The 26,717-nt window shown below is 37.6% G+C and overlaps 1 protein-coding gene and 1 long non-coding RNA gene across 2 annotated transcripts in view; both read right to left on the bottom strand.

Moving 5' to 3' along the window:
- Positions 1 to 24,009, bottom strand: part of LOC132829219 (mucin-16-like) — a 31,186-nt gene extending 7,177 nt beyond the window's left edge. The window contains exons 1-30 of the mRNA XM_060846586.1: positions 23,823 to 24,009; positions 23,606 to 23,673; positions 22,908 to 23,074; positions 22,706 to 22,732; positions 21,911 to 22,071; positions 21,707 to 21,774; positions 20,948 to 21,117; positions 20,751 to 20,777; positions 18,225 to 18,373; positions 18,069 to 18,136; positions 16,995 to 17,164; positions 16,817 to 16,843; positions 13,483 to 13,631; positions 13,230 to 13,297; positions 11,972 to 12,141; positions 11,788 to 11,814; positions 10,330 to 10,478; positions 10,174 to 10,241; positions 9,214 to 9,383; positions 9,029 to 9,055; positions 7,893 to 8,041; positions 7,736 to 7,803; positions 6,726 to 6,895; positions 6,541 to 6,567; positions 5,490 to 5,638; positions 5,329 to 5,396; positions 3,625 to 3,794; positions 3,424 to 3,450; positions 1,931 to 2,091; positions 1,757 to 1,824 (exon numbers count right to left, since the gene is read on the bottom strand). Coding sequence (XP_060702569.1) covers positions 1,757 to 1,824; positions 1,931 to 2,091; positions 3,424 to 3,450; positions 3,625 to 3,794; positions 5,329 to 5,396; positions 5,490 to 5,638; positions 6,541 to 6,567; positions 6,726 to 6,895; positions 7,736 to 7,803; positions 7,893 to 8,041; positions 9,029 to 9,055; positions 9,214 to 9,383; positions 10,174 to 10,241; positions 10,330 to 10,478; positions 11,788 to 11,814; positions 11,972 to 12,141; positions 13,230 to 13,297; positions 13,483 to 13,631; positions 16,817 to 16,843; positions 16,995 to 17,164; positions 18,069 to 18,136; positions 18,225 to 18,373; positions 20,751 to 20,777; positions 20,948 to 21,117; positions 21,707 to 21,774; positions 21,911 to 22,071; positions 22,706 to 22,732; positions 22,908 to 23,074; positions 23,606 to 23,673; positions 23,823 to 24,008 — 3,173 coding nt within the window. The 5' untranslated portion in view covers position 24,009. The remainder of the gene's footprint in view (positions 1 to 1,756; positions 1,825 to 1,930; positions 2,092 to 3,423; positions 3,451 to 3,624; positions 3,795 to 5,328; positions 5,397 to 5,489; positions 5,639 to 6,540; positions 6,568 to 6,725; positions 6,896 to 7,735; positions 7,804 to 7,892; positions 8,042 to 9,028; positions 9,056 to 9,213; positions 9,384 to 10,173; positions 10,242 to 10,329; positions 10,479 to 11,787; positions 11,815 to 11,971; positions 12,142 to 13,229; positions 13,298 to 13,482; positions 13,632 to 16,816; positions 16,844 to 16,994; positions 17,165 to 18,068; positions 18,137 to 18,224; positions 18,374 to 20,750; positions 20,778 to 20,947; positions 21,118 to 21,706; positions 21,775 to 21,910; positions 22,072 to 22,705; positions 22,733 to 22,907; positions 23,075 to 23,605; positions 23,674 to 23,822) is intronic.
- An 814-nt stretch (positions 24,010 to 24,823) lies between these two features.
- Positions 24,824 to 26,558, bottom strand: LOC132828841 (uncharacterized). Its single transcript, XR_009646162.1, has 4 exons — positions 26,530 to 26,558; positions 25,735 to 25,895; positions 25,518 to 25,585; positions 24,824 to 24,986 (listed from the first exon to the last, which is right to left on the bottom strand). It is a non-coding gene; the product is annotated as an uncharacterized LOC132828841 (long non-coding RNA).
- Positions 26,559 to 26,717: the final 159 nt, after the last annotated feature.

Below are 26,717 nucleotides of genomic sequence, written 5' to 3'. Positions count from 1 at the left end.
TAGAGTATTGCAAGCAGATCTGGGCACCACAACCCCATCTTAGGAAGAATGTTTTTGCCCTATACAACACTCAATGCAGGTTTACAAGGATGATACTTGATCTTCAGGGGGTCAACTGATTAGGATAGATTAGTCAAATTAAGCCTGTATTCTTTCAGAATTTGGAAGGTTAAGCAGTGATCTCATCAAGGTCTTCAGGGAACAGGGAAAGACCAGGTGGATAATGGTAAACTATTACTCCTGGTTGAAGATCTAGAACCAGGGGATATAGTCCAGGAATTAGGGCAGGCCATTCCAGAGAGATGTTAGAAAGCATTTCTACACTCAAAAGGTAGTGGAGGTTTGGAACTCTCTCCCTCAAATGGCTGTCGATGCCAGTCAATTGTTAAATTTAAATCTGAGAAACAAATATTTTATTAAGCAAGGGTATCAAGGGATATGGACCCAAGATAGGCATAGGGACTTAAGTCACAAATTAGCCATGATCTTACTGAGTGGTGGAGCAGGCTTGAGGGGCTGAGTCGCCTACTCTATTATCCTACATTGCCAGTGGCTACATATGGTGCATTTGGCAGGAAGATTTATTGCTGAAGGAAATGAGTGGTAGACAGACATTTTTTTCACCAAAATGATTTATTTTGAAGATTCCATGGCAGAGTTAGCATGAGTATGATTTATACAATCGTCTGATAGTGAAAGGCAATTTTTTTTATTCACTTGAAGGATGTTGTTGACTGGACTGCATTTATTGTCCATCCCTAGTTGCCTTTGAGAAGGTTGTGGTGAGCTGCCTTCTTGAACTGCTGAGTCCACTTGCTATTTGGGAGGGAATTCAGGATTTTGACCCAGTGACTGTGGAAGGAATAGTGATATATTTCCAAGTCAGAGTAGTGAGTGATTTTGGAGGGGAATTTGCAGTGGTGTTGTTCCCATGTATCTGCAGTCCATTTCCTTCTAGATGGAAGTGGTTGTGCCTTGGAAAATGTGTCTAAAGATCTTTGTGAGTTTCTTGTAGGTAGTACACACTGCTGTTACTAAATATCAGTGATAGAAGGAGTGGATTCTTGTGGATGTGCAAATGACCAAAATTAATTTTCTAAATTATAGTACCTGTCTTTTTATAAATAATTTAGTAAACCAAAGAGAAGACTTTAATTTGAGGCAATTGTGTTGCTGAACACCTCCACCCTGAGGAATGTGTCTCCAAGATTTCTGTCCCACATAACTTAGATATCTCCCTACTTCCACTGATGTTTCTGTAGCTGGATGTTCTAATGATGCTCCATGCATATGTAAAAACACTTTACCTTTCTATTGTGCATCTTACAGTACTTCAGCACTTGTATTGACTTTAATAAATGAACAATTAAAGAAAAACCTCTTTCCATGTTTCTGTACCGTGAAACATCCTGTGTTTCTCTTGTTTCTTCCATTGTGCCTCCTACTGTCTCATGCTAATGACATTTCAGTAATTAAACCATATTTTGTTTTCCTGTTAGCATGTTCATATCTGTTTTATTTTCCACGTATGCATGCTTCTATACTTCTCAAATGCAGTTTATTCTTACATTTGTGACAACAAACCCTCATCTTAATGGTTATCTTATTTGTTCTTTCTCCAGATAATATCCTCCTTACTGCTTCCAGAATTTTTAAGTTCTCCAATTAAATATTTTAAGATCTTATTAAAGCTTTCATAGTTCTCAAAAGAAACATCCTATGAAGACATTCAGCATTCAACAGATATTTATCTTACCTGAAAGATACAAGTTCGCAATTTGTGAATGTTTCATTTATCTTACTGCTTTTGTACAAATTGTCAAGCTGTGAACAAAAATATGCAAAGAAATTGGTTTAGGATAGAGAAACACATCATCAAAGCATTCTGATTTATATCAATCAATTAAACAAAATTCCAGTGTCAACTTACCAAACTAATAACATTTCTTGATGTAGTTGTATATTCAGCAGAATTGATATTTTGTAATTCTGATCCAAATTCCTGGTTTTTTATTGTGAAAGTGACATTAAAGTCATTGCGTTTTGTCTCTTTATTTGGTCGTAGCGTCACTGCCACAACAGGTGCTTCCGCTATAAGGAAAGAGTAAATAATTATACAGGCAATACAATAATCTATAACAAAATATTTCCTAATTTTAGTAATTATATATGAATTAAAAAGTTTTGATTCTGAGATCAGCACTTCTCAGTTAAACTCTGGCCCGTAGCATTGCCTTGCCAAATGCTATAGTATTACAAATCTGATTGTATTTAATCCATCTGTTCCATTGGATAATGTGAGAAAAGGCTACTTTCTGAAATATATTTATATTCAAGTTAAACATGGATTTTTGTTTTATTTTAAATTTGGACACCTTGTTGGTTGTTTATTTTTTGTGAATAACATATCTTTATTTATCTTGGTATATGCAACCATATATACCAGTATCCTCATAGGCAAACATAGAAACATATGCAACGACAGAATTATTTCCTTTTGGAGTGAAAGAACTGCACCTGCAATGTTCCCTTTTGGGACTCATTATGGAAGCAGGCATATTTGGTGCTGACCATTGATACACCACAAAAGGGCCTTAATGGATGATAGGCCAAGAAGGTCCCATCTTCACATCAAAATCTTAATGGTAAGGTGTTGAGAAGGGGGCAGGAATCTGTCCAGAGCCCAATTATATATTCTGTAGCCATCTTCAGGGAGGGTCAGTCTCCACCCTGTGATTTTAAAAAGAGCACTATAAAAGTCGCATAATTGTTCATTCCTGTTTTATCAAATCATCTAAAAAGTCGGATCACTTTTTAATGACTGGCAGTGAAAAACATCTGGAAAGACAGTCATTCCATCCAGTCAGTAAAAAATATAGCTTCTTCATAGATTTTATTAAGTTCCAAGACCCTCAGTTTGCAAGTATCCAAAACTGTTCTGGTGTACAGAATCTCTCTAGCCTGTTCAAACTGGGTGACATATCAAGGAATCATCTGTTAAACAACTTAAAATAGCACAAAGCCAGATCTCCGCTGCACTTAAAATGGTATGTGTGCTCAATCTGGTTATGTGTAGAACACAGTCAGTAAAAGAGGCATTTTGCCCAATATCGAATACCACCTTAGGATTTTCTGGTAGAGATGACATCAGTGCAACCAAGGTGCATGTACTGGATTCAGACAATGGGAACAAATGAAAGGCATGTCCAGTCTCTTCTACCTCACTATCACTGGGTGCAAAGAACACACTTTTTTTTAATGTCCTGGATTGGATCAGTCAACTCCCAACTCTTGATTTCAGATCTTGACTTTCAGGACTGTATTAGTGCCTGATTACTAAACTGTTGATATTTCATCAAAAGTTGGCCTATTCTGAACAAATAATAAGGTGAGTGCTATGACTGTAATGAAAATAATACTCACTGATTAAACGAGCTGATTCATGGTAACCTGAAAAACCAAAAACACATGTTTTCTATCAAGTGAACCAGGTTGAAATGCATTATGAATGAACAGACTAAAAATTAATGTGATTGCTTGAAATCTCTCTGATTCATTTAGAGTAAAATATTCAAATCGACTTAAATGTAACAGAACAGAACATCTCTTTTAAATGCTAAATACCATTCACGTAGAGGCTGTTGGTATCGAGTGAATATGCTCCCAAGGTGGAAATTTCCTTTGTATTGTCCCTGATCTTATGGTACACTGTAATTCTATTCACTTCCTGAGGATTAGAATCATTTTTGAATGTGCAGTTTGCATGCACACTGGTGCTACCAACATTTGTTCGACTGTAAGACAAACAGATAGTTAATTAAATCAGTGAGAAAACATTGGATAGAAATTTGTCTCAGATAATAGTGCCAAGTGGACATTATTAGATTGACCACCCATTGTACTTAACGCCTGATATTTAGGATTATTACAGTCTGTGGAATTAAATTTCAAGTGCGTTGTTGATTCGATACCAACCATTTTGTGACATTTTCTGTGATGAATGTCTGCTCTGCTTCAAAATCAGGTTGGCAGATACAAGCCTACATGAGCTACAGGTATCAATGTACAACATTGAGGACTGGGGCCAAAATTGTAGCTCGTATCAATGCCAACTGAAAACTCTTACTGAAGAATATCTCCCACCTCAAGTTTGCAATGTTCTCCACAGAAAGCAACAGATTTATTTGTCTTTATTCGTTCACAGGATGTGGCCATTGCTGGCCAGCTCAGCATTTATTGCCCATAATTATCCAGAGGGCAATTAAGAGTCAACCACATTATTATGGGTCTGAAGCCACATGCAGACCAGGCCATGTAAAGGTGACAGACTTTTTTTTCTAAAGGACATCTGTGAATCAGATGAGTTCTGTTGACAACAGTTTCATGGTCATCATCAGACTCTTAATTCCAGATTTGTTTAGATTAGATTAGATTCCCTACTGTGTGGAAACAGGCCCTTCGACACAACAAGTCCACACTGACCCTCCAAAGAGTAACCCACCCAGGCCCATTTCCCTCTAACTAATTCACCTAACACTATGGGCAATTTAGCATGGCCAATTCACCTGACCTGCACATCTTTGGACTGTGAGAGGAAACCGGAGCACCCAGGGGAAACCCACGCAGACATGGGGAAAATGTGCAAACTCCACACAGACAGTCGCCCGAAGTTGGAGTCAACCCTGGGACCTTGATGCTGTGAGTCAGCAGTGCTAACAAACTGAGCCATCGTGCCATCCCCAATTTTTGGGGAATTAAAATTCCTCAAACTGCCACAGCAGGATTTGAATACAGGTCTCCAGGACATTACCTAGGTCTCTGGATCAACAGTCTAGTGATACTACCACTACGCTATTGCCTCCTCTTGATTGCTGACCGTTATCTAATTGATAGTTTGCCCACATTCCTGATGAAGAGCTTATGCTCAAAACATCAACTCTCCTGCTCCTCAGATGCTGCCTGACCAGCTGTGCTTTTCCAGCACCACATTTTTTGACTGATTTCCAGCGTCTGCAGTCCTCACTTTCTCCTAGATTGCCCCATAAGATGAAGAGAATGGAAGGGCTTGGCCAGCTGAGATATTTTCTTGTCTACATGACAGGGACTTTAGTTTTCACACTAAAATAAAATCAACTATTTGGTGAGCTACAAGAAATCCTTTTTGGCTAAAGCAGCAACTATATTAGTAAGCAGAATAATCTGAGTCTTGAAACAACAGTTTGAATCCTGAAGAAGGTTTAGAATTTGAAACATTATTAGAATACTTTCTTTTACAAAATTAGAAACATTGTTGAAACTAGTATTGGATTTTGTATAAACTTTCCTTACCTGAACGATTGAACTCTGCAGCTTGAAAATGTTTTGTTGATGTTGCTGTTTATAAACAGGTTGTTCAACTTGAAGAAAGGGGATAGACACAGTATTAGAGGAAAAAATTCTGTAACTAATGTAAGTATGTATTCATATTAATAATGAAATTGTTTACTGACCTGGTAAGCAATAATACTTGAGGCAGACTTATACAAAGCAGAATTGGCCGATATTAGATTTGCTGTTGGAACCAGGTTAGTAATAATGAAGGTTACATTAAAATCGAAAGGGTTTGTTTGCAGATTTGGAGATGTGGCCACAGATGGTGCTGTTAAGAATAAAAGTAAATAAACGTTAACTGAGAATGAAAATAAATCTTCCCAATTGCACCATTTGCACTCCAGAGATGAAAGTAACTCAAAAATAAAGAAATGAGTATAAGAACATGAAGCTACATTTGAGAACTGGTGGTAGAGTTTGTCTTTTTCAAAGAGTACCTCGTACAGTCAAGGAGGTCTATAGCTCTTCAGCTCAACTTGCCTATGCTAGCCCCATTTTCACAATTAAACTCGTCCTTTTTCCTGTGTTTGGTCCACATGCCTCCATTACTATCCCATCCATGTACCTATCTAAATGTTTCTTAAATAATGAAATTGAACTTGCTTTCATTGCTATCTGTGGGAGCCTGTTCCAGACACTCGCCACCCTCTGTATGAAAAAATTGCCCCGCTGGACCCTTTGATATCTCTTCCCTCTTACCTTAAACCAAGCTCTCTGGTACTTATACATATCTACATGTGGTATTGGGAGAAAAAATGCTCTAATCAATGGTCACATAACTGATTGCAAATTGAAATAGAAAGTTCTCCTGAATTTGTTGAGTCTGTATCTGGAGTCTTGTGCTAAGTCTGAGATAATTTCAGTTGCTGGTAGCTTCTCCTTAAAAGTTGCTCACAACTATGTTATCAGCTGGTTATTCATTAAGGACTGCAGAGGTATAATAAAAGCAGATGCAAAATTTCTATTAAACTATAAGCATTTCATTTTGACAATTTATCTGAATAAACAAACTGGAAAGTAATGAGGAATCAGTTGTAAATGGGTATCATCAACAGTGCAGTGTGCATGTCCGCCAAACGATGAACAGAGTTTAATAATGAATTATTTTGTTTCGTCACACAGCAGTGAAAGGAAGTCTTAAGAAACAACAGAGACAGGAACCATACTTACGGGCTGAAGGAGCCACTTCATGGTAACCTGAAAAATCAAAAGCATGTCTTCTATAAAATCAATCAGATGAAAATTCATCACCAATTAGTGCAATGAGATGCATTAGTTTTGCTTAAATTTTCACCAAATTATTCACAAAAGATTGTTCCATGTGATTAGGTAAAATATCTTTAAATGCTAAATACCATTCACATAGAGGCTGTTGCTATCCAGTGAATACGCTCCCAAGGTGGAAATGGCCTTTGTGTTGCCCCTGATCTCATGGTACGCAGTAACTTTATTAACCTCTTGAGGATTTGAATCATTTGTGAATGTGCAGATTGTGTACACGCTGGTGCTAGCAGCATTTGCTGGACTGTAAAATACAAAGTTGTTTAAATAAATTAGGAAACATTGCAACAAATCAGGTTGGTAGGCAGAAGCTTCTGCACTATTATGGTATGTTATATGGTATATTATTATAATGTTGCAACTAAATGTCAATTTGTTAGAACTAAAGTAAATGTCAGCCGAGAATCTTTGCTGAATGATTTTTTACACTTGAGGACTGAGTTTGTATTTGTTTCTGCAGGATTGCAGACGCTGAGTATCCTTCACTTGATAATTTGTTTATCAGAGAAGTAAATTTGAACAGGGTTGAAAAGTTTGGCTTATTATGCTGCAAAATGCTGGCTACCTGCACTCAGAACTTGCTGTTAAAAGTGTTTAACGGAGGAGTTTATTGAGGGCCTTGGATTTCAGTCTCAATTAGTGGAGCTAGAAGGCTTGCATGCGCGTTTCACCTGCCTGCCCTGGAGGGCAGACCTGTGGCTGAGCTAATTGGCAGGCAGAGGGCAGGAAGGGCATGAGAGTAGCAAGCCGTGGGGGGCACAAGCTATCTTCCTGAAAGTGGAATGTCATGATCTTTGGAATCATTACCCATTGTCTAAACAGGCATTTAAACGAACTGTTGGAGGACAAATTGCTAAATTATAGTGACACTGTTAAAACACATTTGTACATTGCAGTTCTGAAACATAATATTGCCAACTATCTAAACATAACTATATCAATTTAATGAACTGATCTAATATTAATGTTTTAACACCGAGAAAACAAGCAGAATTCTGAAAGATAGCAGGAGATTTTAACCATTTTTGTACTCCTGATGAACTTTAAACAGATACTGATATAGTTTATTGTCAACATTACTTACCTGAACGATTGAACTTTGCAACTTGAGAATGTTTTATTGATGTTGCTGTTTGTAAACAGTTTGTTCAACTTGAAGGAAAGGAATAGCCACAGTATTAGAGACCAAATTTTGTAATTAATGTCAATATACATTATAGATAAGTAAATTACAAACTTACCTGGTAAGCAATAATATTCGAGGCTGATTTATGCAGTGCAGAATTGGATGATATTAGGTTTGTTGTTGGAACCAGGTTAGTAATAGTGAAAGTCACATTAAAATCAAAAGATTGTGATTGCACATTTGGTGTTGTGGTCACAAATGGTGCTGTTCAGAAAAAAAAAGATAGTTATTAAACTGAGATAATAAAAGAATTTCTTAACTGTAACATTTCTATTCCAGAATGAAGTTTAAACAACTGAGCATATAGAAGCCCCATTAGAATATTTTATGCTGTTGTCAGAGTCTTTTGAGACAGGATGGGATAGAAAAGTTTGTCTTCCTTTAGCAAAGAGAACCTTTTACTCTCATAAATGTGACTGGCAATGAAACTCCCCTAACCAGTGACAATATAACTGATTGCTCCTTCACATAAAAACTTCTCCTTTTTATGTTACAAACTTGGAAGGCAGAATCTTCTGCTCCTCTATTGAAAGGTGTGCAAGGGAACTGAGTAGCCATCTTCAGATGTTTTTACCCTGGAGTCAATCACCTGAATTTTACTGTAGGATCCAATTGAGGAATATAGGATGATATGCCCTTTCCTTTCTCCCTTTGAGGCTCTGAAATTATCCATTAATGATTGGTTATTGATCATTTCCCATCCAAACTAAATTATGGGCTGGCAGGAGAATTTCAGTGATGGGGAAAGTTCAGAAAGTGAGGTGGCTCACCACTGGGTCTGGTTAGTATTGGCTGTGATATGTTTGCCACTGAAACTTAAGATAGAAGGAAAGCACATCCCACCATTCAAAAATTCCTGGGTGAATCTAGTGCTGAAGTTCAACTTTGGGTGACAGATCAGATTTCAATTACTGATAGCTTGTCCTTATATGTTCCTATTATCTCTTTTACTTGCCTGGGAAGGGAAGAGGGTAACATAGAGTATATAAAATCTTTGTTAAGACATAAATATTTCAATTTGAGAATTTACATGGATGATCAAACTGTAAAATAGTGAACCATTGCGAAATACACCCCCCTCCCCACTGATGTGTGTGTATTTGACAATTTATTAATGTAGACTTATTTTGTTATTCCCCACAGCAATAAAAGAAAGTCTTAGGAAAATATAGAAACAAAAATCACACTCACGGGCTGAAGGAGCTGATTCATGGTAACCTAAAAATCCCAAAAATGTGTCTATTATTAAATGAGTCAAGTGGAACTTTATTACAAATTAGTGAAATAAGATACATTAGATCAATTGAAATTTCCCCAATTTGATCACACTAACATGTTTACTATGATAGAAAGAAAACCTTAAAAATAATAGATACCATTCACATAGAGGCTGTTGCTATCCAGTGAATACGCTCCCAAGGTGGAAATGTCCTTTGTGTTGTCCCTGATCTCATGGTACACAATAACTCTATTAACCTCCTGAGGATTGGAATCATTACTGAATGTGCAAATTGTATACGCACTGGTACTGGCAGCATTTGCTGGACTGTAAAATACAAATTTAATAAACAAAATTAATTAGGAAACATCACCACAAAATGAGATTAGAGAAAGAAGCCTCTGTGCTAATAAGAGCATCAATTGCTTGAAATAAGCCTCAAAGTGTTACAGCTGGAGTGAATGAGAAGCTTTACTGAATAACTCTTTCCAATTTGGCTGTGCAGGAGATATAGTTACTGCGTATCCTCCAGTTGATATTTCACAGACCAGATAAGTCATCCGAATATCTTTTGAAGGATTTGAAAAGTTTGATTTACTATGTGCCATAATTCTGCTTGCTTGCCGTGGATGCTTACTGTTGAAAATGGAAGGCTACTGACATTCAGTGGAAGAGACCTCAGATGACTTTGGAGCATATAGATTTCGGGAGATAGAGTTGGCTAGCTTGTCGCCAGAGAGGAGGGAAAGAGCTGGTGAAGTGGTCAATCTTGGAGGGTACAGGTTGTCCTGAGTGTGCAGCACATTCATGCTCCATCAATGCCCATTTTCGAGGGAGGCAGTTTGTCTGAGGATCAGTTGCTGAACTGTTCTGACACTGAATGTCCCTTTGCACATTGTAATCCTCAGATAAATAGGATAAGTATTGCTCACAGACCTCTAAACATTTCAGTAAGTGTATGTGTTAAATCAACAAATTATCAGAACTCGAACATTACTGATCTGAGCGCTGAAAAGAAAAGCAGGATTCCGAATAATATCAAGATATTTTAGTCATATTTGTATGATTAAAATTAAATGTTGAAATAGATTTTTTGATTAATTTTTAAATTCCTTACCGGAACGATTGAACTCTGCAACTTGAGAATGTTTTGTTGATGTTACTGTTTGTAAACAGGTTGTCCAACTGAAGGAAAGGAACATCAGTGTATTAGGGGAGATTTTGTATCTAATGAAATTATACATCAGTATTGATAAGCAGATTGTTAACTGACCTGGTAAGCAATAATATTTGATGCAGATTTGTGCAATGCAGAATTGGAAGATATTAGATTTGCGGTTGGGACCAAGTTAGTAATAATGAAGGTCACATTAAATTCAAAAGGAGCTGTTTGCAGGTTTGGAGTTGTGGCCACAAATGGTGCTGTTAAGAAAAGAATAGATGAGCATTAAATTGAGATTGAGAAAAGCCCATAATTGCATTATTCTGTTCCAGATAAAGGGAAAACAAATCAAGAATATAGAAACCACATCAGACTATTTTAGAATGCCGATCAAGGTTTTTAAAGTATAGTGTCATGGTTATTATTGTCTCCTTTTGACAAGGAATACCTATCTCTGTCCCTTGAATTTGGGACACTAACCAGTAACCAAGTGGCTAATTGCTTCTCTTTGTAGAAATTCACTGAATTTTGTTACAGCCTTGGAGTGCAACATTTTACATTCTATCACCAGCAGATATGGAGTCTGTGTTCCCAAACTGACTACACAAGTACCAATCTACTCTCCCCAGTCTTCCCATAATGTTATGGTGTCACAGGCAAGGCATACACCCCAGCCTGCTCACCCTTTCCAGTGAGTCCTTAAGTGCGTATTAATGAAAGACCATTTTCTGCCCTGCCTAAATTTCAAGCAAAGAGACATTCAGGTTCAAGGAAGAATCCTGGAAAGTGATCCTGCTCACATCTTGGATAGCAATGGAAGGCTCATCACCAACTGCTTTCCCAGATAGTGTACATGGATGGTAGCGTCAAGCTTGTCTTCTCCAGTAGTAACCAATTCCTTTCACCTCACCCTACTAAGTCTGCCCACCATTTCTTACTCCCACTGTCTATCCATACACTGAGATCCCCACATTTGCCTTGTACTACTCCTAGGACTTTAGTCTGAGGGCGACTTGCTGTCTTGTCCACTACAATATAGGGTACTGCTTGATCTAGGGAGGTGCCAACCAACCAGTCTGGCTATCATCACTCTAGGGCTTGGCAGTAAGTGGCAGACATCCCATCCCCAGTTCATTCAAACACTGAATGTTGCAGGCAGCCAGCAATGATAGCAATACATTCAACAGGAAATATTCAGCAAGCAAGAAAGGAAATCCCATCATCCTAAAATTCCTGGCCAGAGTTTGGTGCTTATATCCAAATTTGGGCAACTGGTCTCATTTAAATAGTGCTTGATATTTGTTACACGTTACATGCAGGTAAGTTAGCAGGCTGTTGGGAGAGGAGGATAGCATTCACAAAGTCTCCTTGCCATAAATATTCTGGATTCAAGCAATTATCAAAATGATCAAACCAGAAAATAATAGTTGAAATGGGAAACATTGTAATCTCAATGAGGAGAATGTGTTTGTCAATTGATAAACTGAGATTAGTATATGTTGATTTTATTGTTTCCCACAACAATTATACGAAGTATTAAGAAACTATAGAAACAGGAACCACACTCACGGGCTGAAGGAACCTCTTCATGGTAACCTGAAAAATCAAAGACGTTTCTTCTATAAAATGAGTCGGATGGACATTCATCACCAATTAGTGCAATAAAATCTATTAGTTTGGGTTAAATTCCCCAAATCATTCGGAAGAAAATCATTCAAATTGATAAAATGAAAGGTGTTTTAAAGCTAAATACCATTCACATAGAGGCTGTTGCTATCCAGTGAATATGCTCCCAAAGTGGAAATGGCTTTTGTATTGTCCCTGATCTCATGGTACGCAGTAACTTTATTAACCTCCTGAGGATTTGAATCATTTGTGAATGTGCAGATTGTGTACACGCTGGTGCTGGCAGCATTCGCTGGACTGTAAAATACAAAGTTATTAAACTACATTAAGAAATATTGTGATAAAATATGGTTGATGAATTGATGTTTCAGTGCTCTTGTGGGCATTAGTTTATGATATTGGGCACTAAGTTTGAATTTGTTCTAATTAAAGTGAGTGCCAGCTCAGAATCTTTCTAAATATCTCTTTGCACCTCAGGATTCTGAGTTTGCACTTTGCTCTGCAGTTCCAGTTGCTGAGTATCTTTCTGTTCATAATGTGACCACCAGAAAATTAGTATCTTTGAAAGGAATTGAATGTTTGTCCTATTATGTCCCATAATCCTGGCTGCCTACTCTCTGAGCCTTTTAGCGAGAGTGCAGGCTAATGATGTTCAATGGGTGAGACTGCAGATGGCTTTGGAGCATAGCCTCAGGCAGTGAGCTTTGAAGGTTCCATTGTTGATTGTGCCCTTCAGGTATGAATGGCATATGTTTGGGAAGGCCAGATAAAAAAGATACAGTTGGAGAGACTATCCTCATGGGATTGCAGGATATTCATGTTTCATGAAGCCACTGCCCATTTCCTGTGGCAGCGTCTTTGTTGGATAGATTTCTGGATTGTTGTGCCATTCTGCAAACCCCTTTTCCAGCGCTTGCCAAATATTTTCCAACAATGACCCATTCTGAAGTTTGAAGATTGTTGAAATCCTCCAATAAGAGTGGTGAAAGTAGTAGGGATTGGGGGGAGCAGTTAGATTGGTGATAGCATTGAGTTCGGACAGGGGAAAAAGTCTGTGAGAGCAAGGCTCAATTGGAGAAGAAGCATAGATGCTAAACCTCGTTCAGAGGTTCAGCTCATGACCCCACTTGGGACTTGGGAAGCCCTGCCCTTTCCACAACATAATCTTCAATAATGAAGGACAAATATTGCTCACAACAATCAAACCTTTTATCATTCGTAAATATATTAAAGATGATCAGACATCTACTGGTTAGAGCACTGAAACAGCAATCAGTAATCTGATTAAGGTCAAAATGATTTATTCATTTTTGTAATACTTTTTATTACTAAAATTAGTAATAAACTGGAAACAGATGTTAATTTTCTTGATTAATATTATTTACCTGAACGATTGAACTTCGCAACTTGAGAATGTTTTGTTGAGATTGCTGTTTCTAAACAGGTTGTTCAGCTGGGACAAAAGAAATAGTCCAATATTAGAAGGTAAATCCTATAATTAATCGTAACATATATTTGTATGGATAGGTAATTTAATTGAATTGATTAGCTTTACTGTCATGTGTACGAAAATGCGCCACTTTAGGTACAAAGGTTCCTGGATACAGTAGGTAAATTTCAGGTAAATTGCCAACTTACCTGGTAAGCAATAATATTTGAGGCAGATTTGTGCAGTGCAGAATTGGAGGATATTAGAGTTTCTGTTGCAGCCAGGTTAGTAATAATGAAGGTCACATTAAAATCAAAAGACTGTGGTTGCAGGTTTGGAGTTGTGGTCACAAATGGTGCTGTTAAGAAAGATTAAGTAATCATTACGCTGAGCGCTAAAAGAAACTTTGCAACTCTATCATTTCTATTCCACATTGAAGATAAAATAAATCAAGAATTTGGACAGTATAGAGAGTTTTTCACCCTTTCACGAAGAACACCTGTGTGCTTGGTACAGAAGCTCTCTTAACTGATTGTTTCTCTGTGTGGAAACATCTCTCAACTTTTCTTACTGATTTGGATTGCAGAATATTTCATTTGCCTTCTTGGTGGGTATGCAGAGAGGTTGAGGGAGAGGGGGAATCTCTAAACTGGCCTTACTAATCCACCTTGCCATAATTTTCCATGGGACAGGTGAGTGCCATTGGTCAGCCTATCCATCCTGGCCCCAACTGGATTCATCATTGCTTATGGCCCATTTACAGCCAAATTTCCAAGAAGACGGGAGACATTTAGGGGAATGGGGGATGTGACCCTGCTCAGGCCTTGAGTAGGAAGGATGGGGTATGTCTCCATAAGACCATAAGACATAGGAGTGGAAGTAAGGTCATTCAGCCCAACGAGTCCACTCCTCCATTCAATCATGGCTGATGGACATTTCAACTCCACTTACCCGTAGCCTTTAATTCCTTGCGACATCAAGAATCTATCAATCTTTGCCGTGAAGACATTTAGCGTCCCAGCTTCCACTGCACTCTGCGGCAATGAATTCCACAGGCCCACCACTCTCTGGCTGAAGAAATGTCTCCGCATTCCTGTTCTGAATTGACCCCCTCTAATTCTAAGGCTGTGTCCACAGGTCCTAGTCTCCTCGCCTAACGGAAACAATTTCCTAGCGTCCACCATTTCCATGCCATGTATTATCTTGTACGTTTCTATTAAATCTCCCCTTAATCTTCCAAACTCCAGGATCCTCAGCCGTTCCTCATATGTTAGACCTACCATTCCAGGGATCATCCATGTGAATCTCCGCTGGACACACTCCAGTGCCAGTATGTCCTTCCTGAGGTGTGGGGACCAAAACTGGACACAGTACTCCAAATGGGGCCTAACCAGAGCTTTATAAAGTCTCAGTAGCACAACCGTGCTTTTATATTCCAACCCTCTTGAGATAAATGACAACATTACATTCGCTTTCTTAATCACGGACTCAACCTGCATGTTTACCATTAGAGAATCCTCGACTAGCACTCCCAGATCCCTTTGTACTTTGGCTTTACAAATTTTCTCAGCGTTTAGAAAGTAGTCTATGCTTTTATTCTTTTTTCCAAAGTGCGAGACCTTGCATTTGCTCACGTTGAATTCCATCAGCCATTTCCTGGACCACTCTCCCAAACTGTCTAGATCCTTCTGCAGCCTCCCCACTTCCTCAGTACTACCTGCATGTCCACCTAACTTCGTATCATCGGCGAACTTCGCCAGAATGCTCCCAGTCCCTTCATCCAGATCATTAATATATAATGTGAACAGCTGCGGCCCCAACACTGAACCCTGTGGGACACTGCTTGTCACCGACTGCCATTCCGAAAAAGAAACTTTTATCCCAACTCTCTGCCTTGTGTCAGTCAGCCAATCCTCAATCCATACCAATAGCTCACCTCAAACACCATGGGCCCTCACCTTGTTCCGCAGCATCCCGTGTGGCACCTTATCAAAGGCCTTTTGGAAGTCTAGATAGACCACATCCACTGGGTTTCCCTGGTCTAACCTACTTGTCACCTCTTCAATGAATTCCAACAGGTTTGTCAGACACGACCTCCCCTTACTAAATCCATGTTGACTTGTTCTAATCAGACTCTGCTCTTCCAAGAATTTAGAAACCTCATCCTTAATGATGGATTCTAGAATTTTACCAACAACCGAGGTTAGGCTAATTGGCCTATAATTTTCCATCTTTTGTCTTGAACACTCTCCTACAACAGTTTCAACATCAAGGGCTCCCCCCACAAGCTATGGATGAACCTTTCTCTTGAGGCTTGAGGCATTACTCTTACATATACCATGAGAATGCGAACTGGAGATATCTTTAGGGTGTGGCTGTCTGTGCATACCCAATCCATGAGCCTACATTGCTCCTATGAGAAAGTGAGGACTGCAGATGCTGGAGATCAGAGCCGAAAATGTGTTGCTGGAAAAGCGCAGCAGGTCAGGCAGCATCCAAGGAGCAGGAGAGGGAGAAAGTGAGGACTGCAGATGCTGGAGGAGGAAGAAGGGCTCATGAAGAAGGGCTCATGCCTGAAACGTCAATTCTCCTGCTCCTTGGATGCTGCCTGACCAGCTGCGCTTTTCCAGCAACACATTTTCGGCTACATTGCTCCTATCACTAAGTAAGGCTCTTCAACTCCTTGCGAATTATAACAGCCCTTTGTTTGCATTGGTTAGCAATTACAGCTGCCTGGTGGCTGACACCTCTCTCCTCACATACTCATTATATATTGGTCTCTTTTCTCTTAATGATGTTTGATTCATGAGTTCAGTTGTACATGTGATTTACATGTATTCAATTATACCACAACACACATCTTAATCTTTTCATGAACAACACCCCCACACCTAAAATCACACTGATCCTCTGCAGGCCTTTAACCCCTCCTGCACATTTGTTTGGTTCTGTTCCCTGAACTTAGACCCTGGGGGTTACTTGCAGTCCCAGTCCTGTTCACTGTAACTTCTAGTGCTGCTAGAGAGGTGTCAGCAATCACATTGAATGCTAGCTCCTTGAGATGGGACTTCCTCCTGAGTGAAAGGCAGAAGTCACGACTCCTGCCAATTAATATTTGATTGGGGAAATTAAATGGCTATAGGCCAGCCAATATTGGTGCCAGTGTGTTCACCATTTATTCTTCTGGTAGCAGGCAGGCAGAGAAAACTCATCATCCCAAAATTGCTGGCTTATGTCTAAATTTGGCCAACAGTTCTAATTTCAGATACTGTTCGTTGCTTCTTCTAACAGCAAGAAACAGCTATCTTATTAGCCTGTCAAGAAATGCTTCATGTGAAGGAGAAAGGATAACACATCATTTACAGAAGTTAAGTCATAAACACTCTCAGTCCAAGAATTTAGATGTACAATCCAACTGGAAAATAATGGTGAACTAGCTCTATGGTGTGTGTGTATTTGACAATTTATAAATAGAATTGTATAAAGGTTTTCTATTGCAATAAAGAAAATCATGAGAGATAAAGAAACAGGGATCATACTCACGGGCTGAAGGAGCCTCTTCATGGTAACCTGAAAATCAAAATATGTCTTCTGTAAAATGAGTCAGATGGAAATTCATCATCACTTAGTGCAACAGGATACATTAGTTTAGTTACACTTTCCCAAATTGATCACAGAAACACCTTCAACATGAAAGAAAAGATCTTTAAATGATATATACCATTCACGTAGAGACTGTTGCGATCCAGTGAATATACTCCAAGGGTGGAAATTCCATTTGTGTTGTCCCTGATCTCGTGGTACGCAGTAACTCTATTAACTTCCTGAGGATTGGAATCATTTTTGAATGTACAAATTGTGTACACACTGGTACTCACAGCACTTGCTGGACTGTAAAATGGAAAATGTTATTTAATTAAATAAATTAAGAAACACCATAAATTCAATTTGCCTGAGAGAATCTTCCGTGACCTTTTGGTCATCAATGTATAACATCAAAATATATGGAAGTTCAATGTGTTGCAACTAAACTGAATGCCAGCTCAGAGTTTTTGCTGAATAATTCTTTGCAACTCAATGTTCTCAACTTGCATTTGCTCTATTTAGGACACAGTTGCTAAGTATTCCCTAGTTGACAGATTGCCCATAAGATGCATATCTTTGAAAGGAATTGAATATTTGGCTTATTTGGCTCCACAATCCTGGTTACCAGCTCTAAGTGCTTACAGTTGGAAGTGCAGGCTACATGTTCAGTGGAAGTGAGTACAAATGACCTTGGAAGTTGACTTCAAGCATTGGGATTAGGAGGCCAACTTGCAAGCTATGCCTTCCTGTTATAGATAGCAGAATTGTGGTGCGCTAGCTAGAGGAGCAAGCAGTGAGGGCACTGGTGAAATGGCTGGTCTGGGAGGGAACAGACTGCCCTCCTGAGAGTGCAACATTTTCACTCTGTTCCCTGGGTTGTTTGGTGGGGGGGTGGGGTTGGGGGCGGGGGGTGGGGGAGCGGTCTTATTAAGACCAGCAATTTTTTGGAACATAATTTGCTTTACCATGACACCGTGCTTTATCATGCCCCATTGCACACAAAGTCATGTAGGACAAATATCGATCAAAGCTACAAACTATTTCCTTCAGCGAGTATATCAATTAGATTTGAGTACTGAGACAGCAATAAGAACCTGAGAGAATACATCATAGTTCTAACTATTTTTGCAGTATTAATTCTTCTTAATAGGTTTAGAAATAGTAATTATAATAACAATAATAAGACTAAAGTAATGTCAACATTCCTTACCTGAATGATTGAACTCTGCAGCTTGAGAATGTTCTATTGATGTTGCTGTTTGTAAACACATTGTTTAACTGAAGGAAAGGAACAGACACAGTATTGGGAAAATTCTGTATTTAATGAAATAATATATCTGTATTCATAACTAAATTATCAACTAACCTGGAAATTAATAATATTTGAGGCAGATTTGTGTAGTGCAGAATTGGATGCTATTAGATTTGTTGTTGGTACCAAGTTAGTAATAATGAAGGTCACATTAAAATCGAAGAACTCGACTTGCGGGTTTGGAGTTGTGGTCACAACTGGTGCTGTTAAAATAAATTGAAGAAATGTTAAACTGGGAGTAAAATAATCTTTGCAATTGTATCATCTCTCTTCCAGAGTGAAGTTTGAATAAACCAAGAAAACAGAAATCACATCAAAATACTTTGTGGCAGGTTGGGATGGAAAAGTTTGTCTTTTTCACACAAAAAGAACTTATTGCTTTCATATATGTGTTTGGTACAAAAGCTGCCCTAACCAAGGAATGTGTGACTGATTGCTTCTCTGTTAAGAAACATTTTTTTCATTCTTACTGACTTAGATATCAGAGTTTTATGTTCTTCCATCAGTAGGTGTGCAGGGGAGGTGGAGAGGGTCAAGTTCATACCTCTCCTGACTTTTCTGCAATTTTATGGTGGTGAGTGTGAGACCTCAATCAGTCCCTGCCTCAATTGAAGTTGTTAAGGGGCAAACAAATTGATGCCCAGCTTCAATTTTTAGTCTAGCAGGAGGGGTCTACAGCTGAAGTGAGTCACTGAAATTGAACTTGCTCAGTGTGGGAAGTAGATGGGGATGGGTGGGAGGGTCCAGACGTAACCTTAGCCTGTCCCTTTCTTTTTTATTCATTCATGGGATGTCAGCATTATTGGCTGGGCGAGAATTTATTGTCCATCACTAATTTGTCCATAAGAAAGTGGCTGTGACCTGCTTTCTTCATAGAATCATAGGATCCTGACTGTATGCAGAAAGAGTCCACTTGACCCATCAAATCTCCAAAAAGCATTCCACCCAGACCCAGACCCCCCACCCTAAGCCTGAAACCCTGCATTTCCCATGGCTAGTCCACTTAGGCTGCACATCCCTGGACACTAAGGTCAATTTTAGACAGCCAGCATCGATAGCAATGCATTTCAGCTTTTCAGGTGGCAGGTATGAAACTCAGTCTATTCAAAATCTACACATTAGGTAAAATTAACAGAGGTGTAAAAACTTATAGTTGAACTAAAAGCAGATTTTCAAGCTGAGAATTTTACTGAGCATTGCAGAACACAGTTTTTTTTTCTTCTACTATGTGATATACATGGGTATAAGTGGGTACTTGATTTGGTTGAGATAGTGCAATGGTATCTTGGATGAATAATTAAGATAACTAAGATAATACTTTGGGGAGAAGTTTTCCACCACAGCAGTTTGTGGAGTATAAATTAACTGAATGAAATGTGGAATTCAAACCTGGTCTCGGTAATAATAAACAAATTGGTGTTCCCGTCTACCTTCTGCCTTTATGCATCAAGGTGGGGGAAGATGAGGGTTCCTAATGTCCTTAAAGGAAAGAAATCAGCTGCCCTTACCTTGGCTGACCTACTTGCACCTTGAGACCAATAGCAATATGGATGATTCTGAAATGCTTTCTGGAATGGTTTATTCAGTACCTCTGTTCAAAGGTAATTTGTGATTGGCAACAAATGCTGGACTCAACAGTGAGACAAATATTCCAGTCAAGAATAAAATAAAATGCTTGGATCATCAGTTGTCTTGGACAGAATATTTTTTCCAAGTCTTTTGCCTCCAGTCCTGCAGATCTAATTACAAGCATTATTTCTATGATTTTTTTTCTATTTTTCTATCCATTCAGGGAATGTGGACTTGCTGTCTAAGCCAGCATTTATTTCCCAACCCTAATTGCCCTAGAGAACATAATGGCGAGCTGCCTTCTTGAGCAATTGTGGTCCTTGGTGGGTAGGGACAACCACAGTGCAGTTTTGAAAGAGTTCCAGGATAAGCCATGAATTATGAAGCATCAGTGTTAATAGTTCCTAAACAAGATAGTATGACTTGGAAGGCAAGTTGCTGGTGGTCATGTTTGCATACAGTCTTTTTCCGCTATGTGGTTGAAGTTGCGTTTTGGAAGCTGCTGTTGGAAGACTCTTCTTAAGTTAATATAGTGCATCTTTTAGATAGTCCACACTCCTGTCATTGCACATTAGTGCTGAAGGAGTGAATACTGAAGTTCATGAATGGGGTGCAATCAAAGGGGCTGATTTAGTTACTTTAATCTTCTGTTTAGGCATGTTACGACACATGTCTGAGACCAGTGGGAATTGAAACCAGTTCTTCGCCCAGAGGTAGAGGGATTCTACCACAGTGCCTAGTGGACTGTTTTATCCCAAATGGTGTTAGGCTGTAAAAGTCCACATATGAAGAAGACTGGATGCAAGAGACACTCAAACGATTGTTTGAATCTTCAAAGTATTCTAAATTACAGAATTTAACTCAGTCATCATACGGAAAAAGAATTATTCACAAGGAATGTACGGGAATTATTGGATTTTGTTTTATTGCAGAAAAGAATTCTGCATTTTTTTTAACCATGAGATTAAAAAAGAAATAATAAGTGAACTAAGTAACGGGAAGTATACTTACTTGGCAAAGGAATTGACTCATGGTAGCCTATATAAAAAAAACATATGTGAGTGAAAGATAAAATTTTATCATTAAAGAGTGGAATAAAACTTGTGCATTGTTTGAAATGAACTGAATTCAATTTGAATGCAATATTTAAATGACAAAAATAAAATTCTATTGAACATAATATCATGATTAAACTGATCATTAACTACCATTTACGTAGAGGCTGTTATTATCCAGTGAATATATTCCTAAGGTGGAGATGTTCTCTGTGTTGTCTCTGAACGCATGGTACACAGTAACTTTATCAATTTCCTGAGCAGTAGAATCATTTCTGAACGTGCAGATTGCATACACGCTGGTGTTTCCAAGACTTGCAAGGCTGCAGACAAAAATGATTTGTGGAAATTAACCAAAAAGGAAGCTGTCTTGAAAATATTATTCATCATTCTAATTAACATTCAAAAGTTCACAAACTTTGGGCAATTCAATTGTCCTATGCACCATTGATTAAAATAACTTTCAATTGTCATTGTTCTCAAAGTGTCAGTTCTCTAACACAGTACTTGAGGAAGTAAGTGTCCAAAACATCCTCCAGACAAAAGGTAAACCAGCAGTTCACAGGGTAACTTCTCATACCATTTGGAAGAACTGGTGACAATAATTAAAATGCACCAATATAAAACAAATATGAAGCAATAGCATCAGAAAACATTCAGGCATATGTGTAACAATCAACTTCGAAAGATATCTTTGTGGGTATTATGTTGTGTCAATCCTAGCACTTTCAAACTATTTTTAAACAGTTCATCCAGTGGATGTGGGCTATGAGGACCAACATTTATTACCCATCTCTAATTGCCCTTGAGATGAATATTGGTGAACTAACATTGTTTCAAAAATTGTTACCTTGTCAATCTTTCACTTAACCATCAGAGAAATTATTATGGTTTAACACAAAAATAACTCACCTAAATGAAGCAACTTCGCAACGTGAAAGTGTTGCATTAATTTTACTCCTGTTGAACAGGGCAGTGAGCTGAAATAAAGACACAAACAAACTTTTAGTGGAAGGTAAAGCTCTCATAAATTGTAAAATATTTTCAGTAGATCATTTCTTTGATCACTAACTGAAAAAAAAATAATTGTTGGTATGATAGTGAAATCTGTGTTACCTGGTGGGAAATTATATTTGATGCAGAACTGTATAACAAAGAACTAGAATCTTGTAGACTTTGTGTAAACTCAAGGTTGGTGATTGTGAAGGTCACATTAAATTCAATGGGCTTCTCTGTCACATTTGGAGTGTGTGTTGTTGTTAGTGCTGGTGGTAATGCTAGCAGAGGACACAAGGAGAACATTAGTCTGAAAATAAAATACACATTTCCAGATGAACATCCTTCCTGCAACCCACAAAAGCAGTAAAGGTCTAAACAAATATCCTAACAACATAGTTCAAGATTATTGACAGTATTATGTCAATGTTGAGAGATATATTTGCCCATTTGAGTGCTTGTTTTTCTGATTTTGCTGCATGCTATCTGTGCAGACAAACTATATGTCCAGATGTCTTGGAATGAACTGTTTAAAATGAGTAAACTGAATAAACAGATCTTCACACTGGTAATTTCAGATTTCTGTTGTCAGTTTACTAGCAAGTATTACATTCTGTATAATGCATTCTAACTTTAAATAACAGTTTGTAATACTCCTTATACCAAGAAGATTGGATGCAAAGTAACACAGACAAACATTAATTGAAAATTCATGGAATTTTCAATACCAGACCTCAGCTTCAACATTAGAGAGAAAAATATTAATGCTCAAGAGTAATAGGGAAACCATTGAATCCGCACAAAAACAGCTTTATTTGAAAATACAGTAACAATCATAAGTGGCAGAGTTGCTTTTAGTTTAACATGGGAATACTACAAACTTTACATGAATCTAAGGCTAAGAAGCATACTTACTTGGTAAAGGTGTTGTTTCATGATAACCTGCAAAAAAAGATTGAAATGTTGTTAGTATCATGTACCGTGTGGAATTTACATTTTAGAAATGGTAGTAAAATTTCATGCATTGTTTGAAATGGACCTAATTCATTCTGAATGATATGGCTAATCATGTACAATAAAATTCAAGTGCACAACATATATCTTTAAATGTCCATACCATTTACGTAGAGGCTGTTATTGTCCAGTGAGTAGACCCCTAAGGTGGAGATGTTGTTGGTGTTGTCTCTGAATTCATGGTACACAGTGACCCTGTCAACATCCTGCGTAGAATCATTTCTAAACGTGCAGAGTGAATACACGCTGGTGTTGGCAACATTTGCCACACTGTGAGAACAAAATGCATTTCAGAGGTTAACTAAAAATTGTATTATCACGCTAATCATCATTCATCTCCTCATGAATATTATAGGTACTTCACTAAAGTTGGAATCATTCAAAGGACCACCTATTTGGATAATTTACAACTAATTCTATTCTTAAAAGCTTGAATATGAAACATGGGTGTTTAAATATTCACTGATTATACGAGAAATGAAGGGTCAGAGAGTCAAAGTGAATAAAAGGTGAAGGAAGCTGTTCCCTGGTTCAAGATCAAAGACCATTCAATGAATTAAAAGGCACAATTACACTGCACCATGTAACTGAAATATTAAACAACAGGATCATAAATCACTCAACAGTATATGCAACATTCAACCATGAAATATATCTTTGTGATTTTCTGTTGTATAGGTGTTCATTTTCAGACTTTATTACATCATTCCATGCATCTAATTTTGCAATTTAAAAAATACATATTGATTATTTCAATAACATTTGCAGCAATTGTCATTTTTAAACACAAACTGAACTCACCTGAAGGAAACAACATTGCAATGTAAAAATGTTTCATTAATTTTACTCTTGGTGAACAGGGCAGTGAGCTGAAATGAAGTAGAAATCATATTGTTACAGAGTGAAACTCTCAATGATTGGAAAAAGAAGACTAAACCATTTTCTTTTACCAGTAACATAAGAGTTAATCTATCTGCAACATATAGTTATTGCGATAATACTGTAATATATTTGTTACCTGGTGAGAAATAATATTTGATGCAGAACTGAAAAGCAAGGAACTGGAATCTTGTAGACTTTGTGTAAACTCAAGGTTGGTGATTGTGAAGGTCACATTAAATTCAATGGGCTTCTCTGTCCCATTTGGAGTGTGTGTTGTTGTCAATGCTGGTGGTAATGCTAGCAGAGGACACAAGGAGAACATTAGTCTGAAAATAAAATACACATTTCCAGATGAACATCCTTCCTGCAACCCACAAAAGCCTTAAAGGTCTAAACAAACATCCAAACAACAAAGTACGAGATTATTGACAGCATTCTGTCAATGTTGAGAGATATATTTGCCCATTTGAGTGCTTGTTTTTCTGATTTTGCTGCATGCTGTCTGTGCAGACAATCTATATCTCCAGATGTCTTGGAATGAACTGTTTAAAATGAATAAACCGAATGAACAGATCTTCACACTGGAAATTTCAGATTTCTGTTGTGAGTTTATGAGCTAGTGTTATATTCTGTATAATGCCATCTAGATTTAATTAACAGTTTTTTATACACCTTATACCAAGAAGATTGGATGCAAAGTAACACAGACAAACATTAATTGAAAATTCAAGGAATTTTCAATACCAGAACTCAGCTTCAACATTAGAGAGAAAAATATTAATGCTCAAGAGTAATAGGGAAACCATTGAATCCGCACAAAAACAGCTTTATTTGAAAATACAGTAACAATCATAAGTGGCAGAGTTGCTTTTAGTTTAACATGGGAATACTACAAACTTTACATGAATCTAAGGCTAAGAAGCATACTTACTTGGTAAAGGTGTTGTTTCATGATAACCTGCAAAAAAAGATTGTAATGTTGTTAGTATCATGTACCGTGTGGAATTTACATTTTAGAAATGGTAGTAAAATTTCATGCATTGTTTGAAATGGACCTAATTCATTCTGAATGATATGGCTAATCATGTACAATAAAATTCAAGTGCACAACATATATCTTTAAATGTCCATACCATTTACGTAGAGGCTGTTATTGTCCAGTGAGTAGACCCCTAAGGTGGAGATGTTGTTGGTGTTGTCTCTGAATTCGTGGTACACAGTGACCCTGTCAACATCCTGCGTAGAATCATTTCTAAACGTGCAGAGTGAATACACGCTGGTGTTGGCAACATTTGCCACACTGTGAGAACAAAATGCATTTCAGAGGTTAACTAAAAATTGTATTATCACGCTAATCATCATTCATCTCCTCATGAATATTATAGGTACTTCACTAAAGTTGGAATCATTCAAAGGACCACCTATTTGGATAATTTACAACTAATTCTATTCTTAAAAGCTTGAATATGAAACATGGGTGTTTAAATATTCACTGATTATACGAGAAATGAAGGGTCAGAGAGTCAAAGTGAATAAAAGGTGAAGGAAGCTGTTCCCTGGTTCAAGATCAAAGACCATTCAATGAATTAAAAGGCACAATTACACTGCACCATGTAACTGAAATATTAAACAACAGGATCATAAATCACTCAACAGTATATGCAACATTCAACCATGAAATATATCTTTGTGATTTTCTGTTGTATAGGTGTTCATTTTCAGACTTTATTACATCATTCCATGCATCTAATTTTGCAATTTAAAAAATACATATTGATTATTTCAATAACATTTGCAGCAATTGTCATTTTTAAACACAAACTGAACTCACCTGAAGGAAACAACATTGCAATGTAAAAATGTTTCATTAATTTTACTCTTGGTGAACAGGGCAGTGAGCTGAAATGAAGTAGAAATCATATTGTTACAGGGTGAAACTCTCAATGATTGGAAAAAGAAGACTAAACCATTTTCTTTTACCAGTAACATAAGAGTTAATCTATCTGCAACATATAGTTATTGCAATAATACTGTAATATATTTGTTACCTGGTGAGAAATAATATTTGATGCAGAACTGAAAAGCAAGGAACTGGAATCTTGTAGACTTTGTGTAAACTCAAGGTTGGTGATTGTGAAGGTCACATTAAATTCAATGGGCTTCTCTGTCACATTTGGAGTGCGTGTTGTTGTCAATGCTGGTGGTAATGCTAGCAGAGGACACAAGGAGAACATTAGTCTGAAAATAAAATACACATTTCCAGATGAACATCCTTCCTGCAACCCACAAAAGCCTTAAAGGTCTAAACAAACATCCAAACAACAAAGTACGAGATTATTGACAGCATTCTGTCAATGTTGAGAGATATATTTGCCCATTTGAGTGCTTGTTTTTCTGATTTTGCTGCATGCTGTCTGTGCAGACAATCTATATCTCCAGATGTCTTGGAATGAACTGTTTAAAATGAATAAACCGAATGAACAGATCTTCACACTGGAAATTTCAGATTTCTGTTGTGAGTTTATGAGCTAGTGTTATATTCTGTATAATGCCATCTCGATTTAATTAACAGTTTTTTATACACCTTATACCAAGAAGATTGGATGCAAAGTAACACAGACAAACATTAATTGAAAATTCAAGGAATTTTCAATACCAGAACTCAGCTTCAACATTAGAGAGAAAAATATTAATGCTCAAGAGTAATAGGGAAACCATTGAATCCGCACAAAAACAGCTTTATTTGAAAATACAGTAACAATCATAAGTGGCAGAGTTGCTTTTAGTTTAACATGGGAATACTACAAACTTTACATGAATCTAAGGCTAAGAAGCATACTTACTTGGTAAAGGTGTTGTTTCATGATAACCTGCAAAAAAAGATTGAAATGTTGTTAGTATCATGTACCGTGTGGAATTTACATTTTAGAAATGGTAGTAAAATTTCATGCATTGTTTGAAATGGACCTAATTCATTCTGAATGATATGGCTAATCATGTACAATAAAATTCAAGTGCACAACATATATCT

This window comes from Hemiscyllium ocellatum, chromosome 28 (assembly GCF_020745735.1).
Source record: "Hemiscyllium ocellatum isolate sHemOce1 chromosome 28, sHemOce1.pat.X.cur, whole genome shotgun sequence".
In the NCBI taxonomy this organism is placed as follows: domain Eukaryota; kingdom Metazoa; phylum Chordata; class Chondrichthyes; order Orectolobiformes; family Hemiscylliidae; genus Hemiscyllium; species Hemiscyllium ocellatum.
This window is presented reverse-complemented; position numbering and strand designations above follow the sequence as displayed.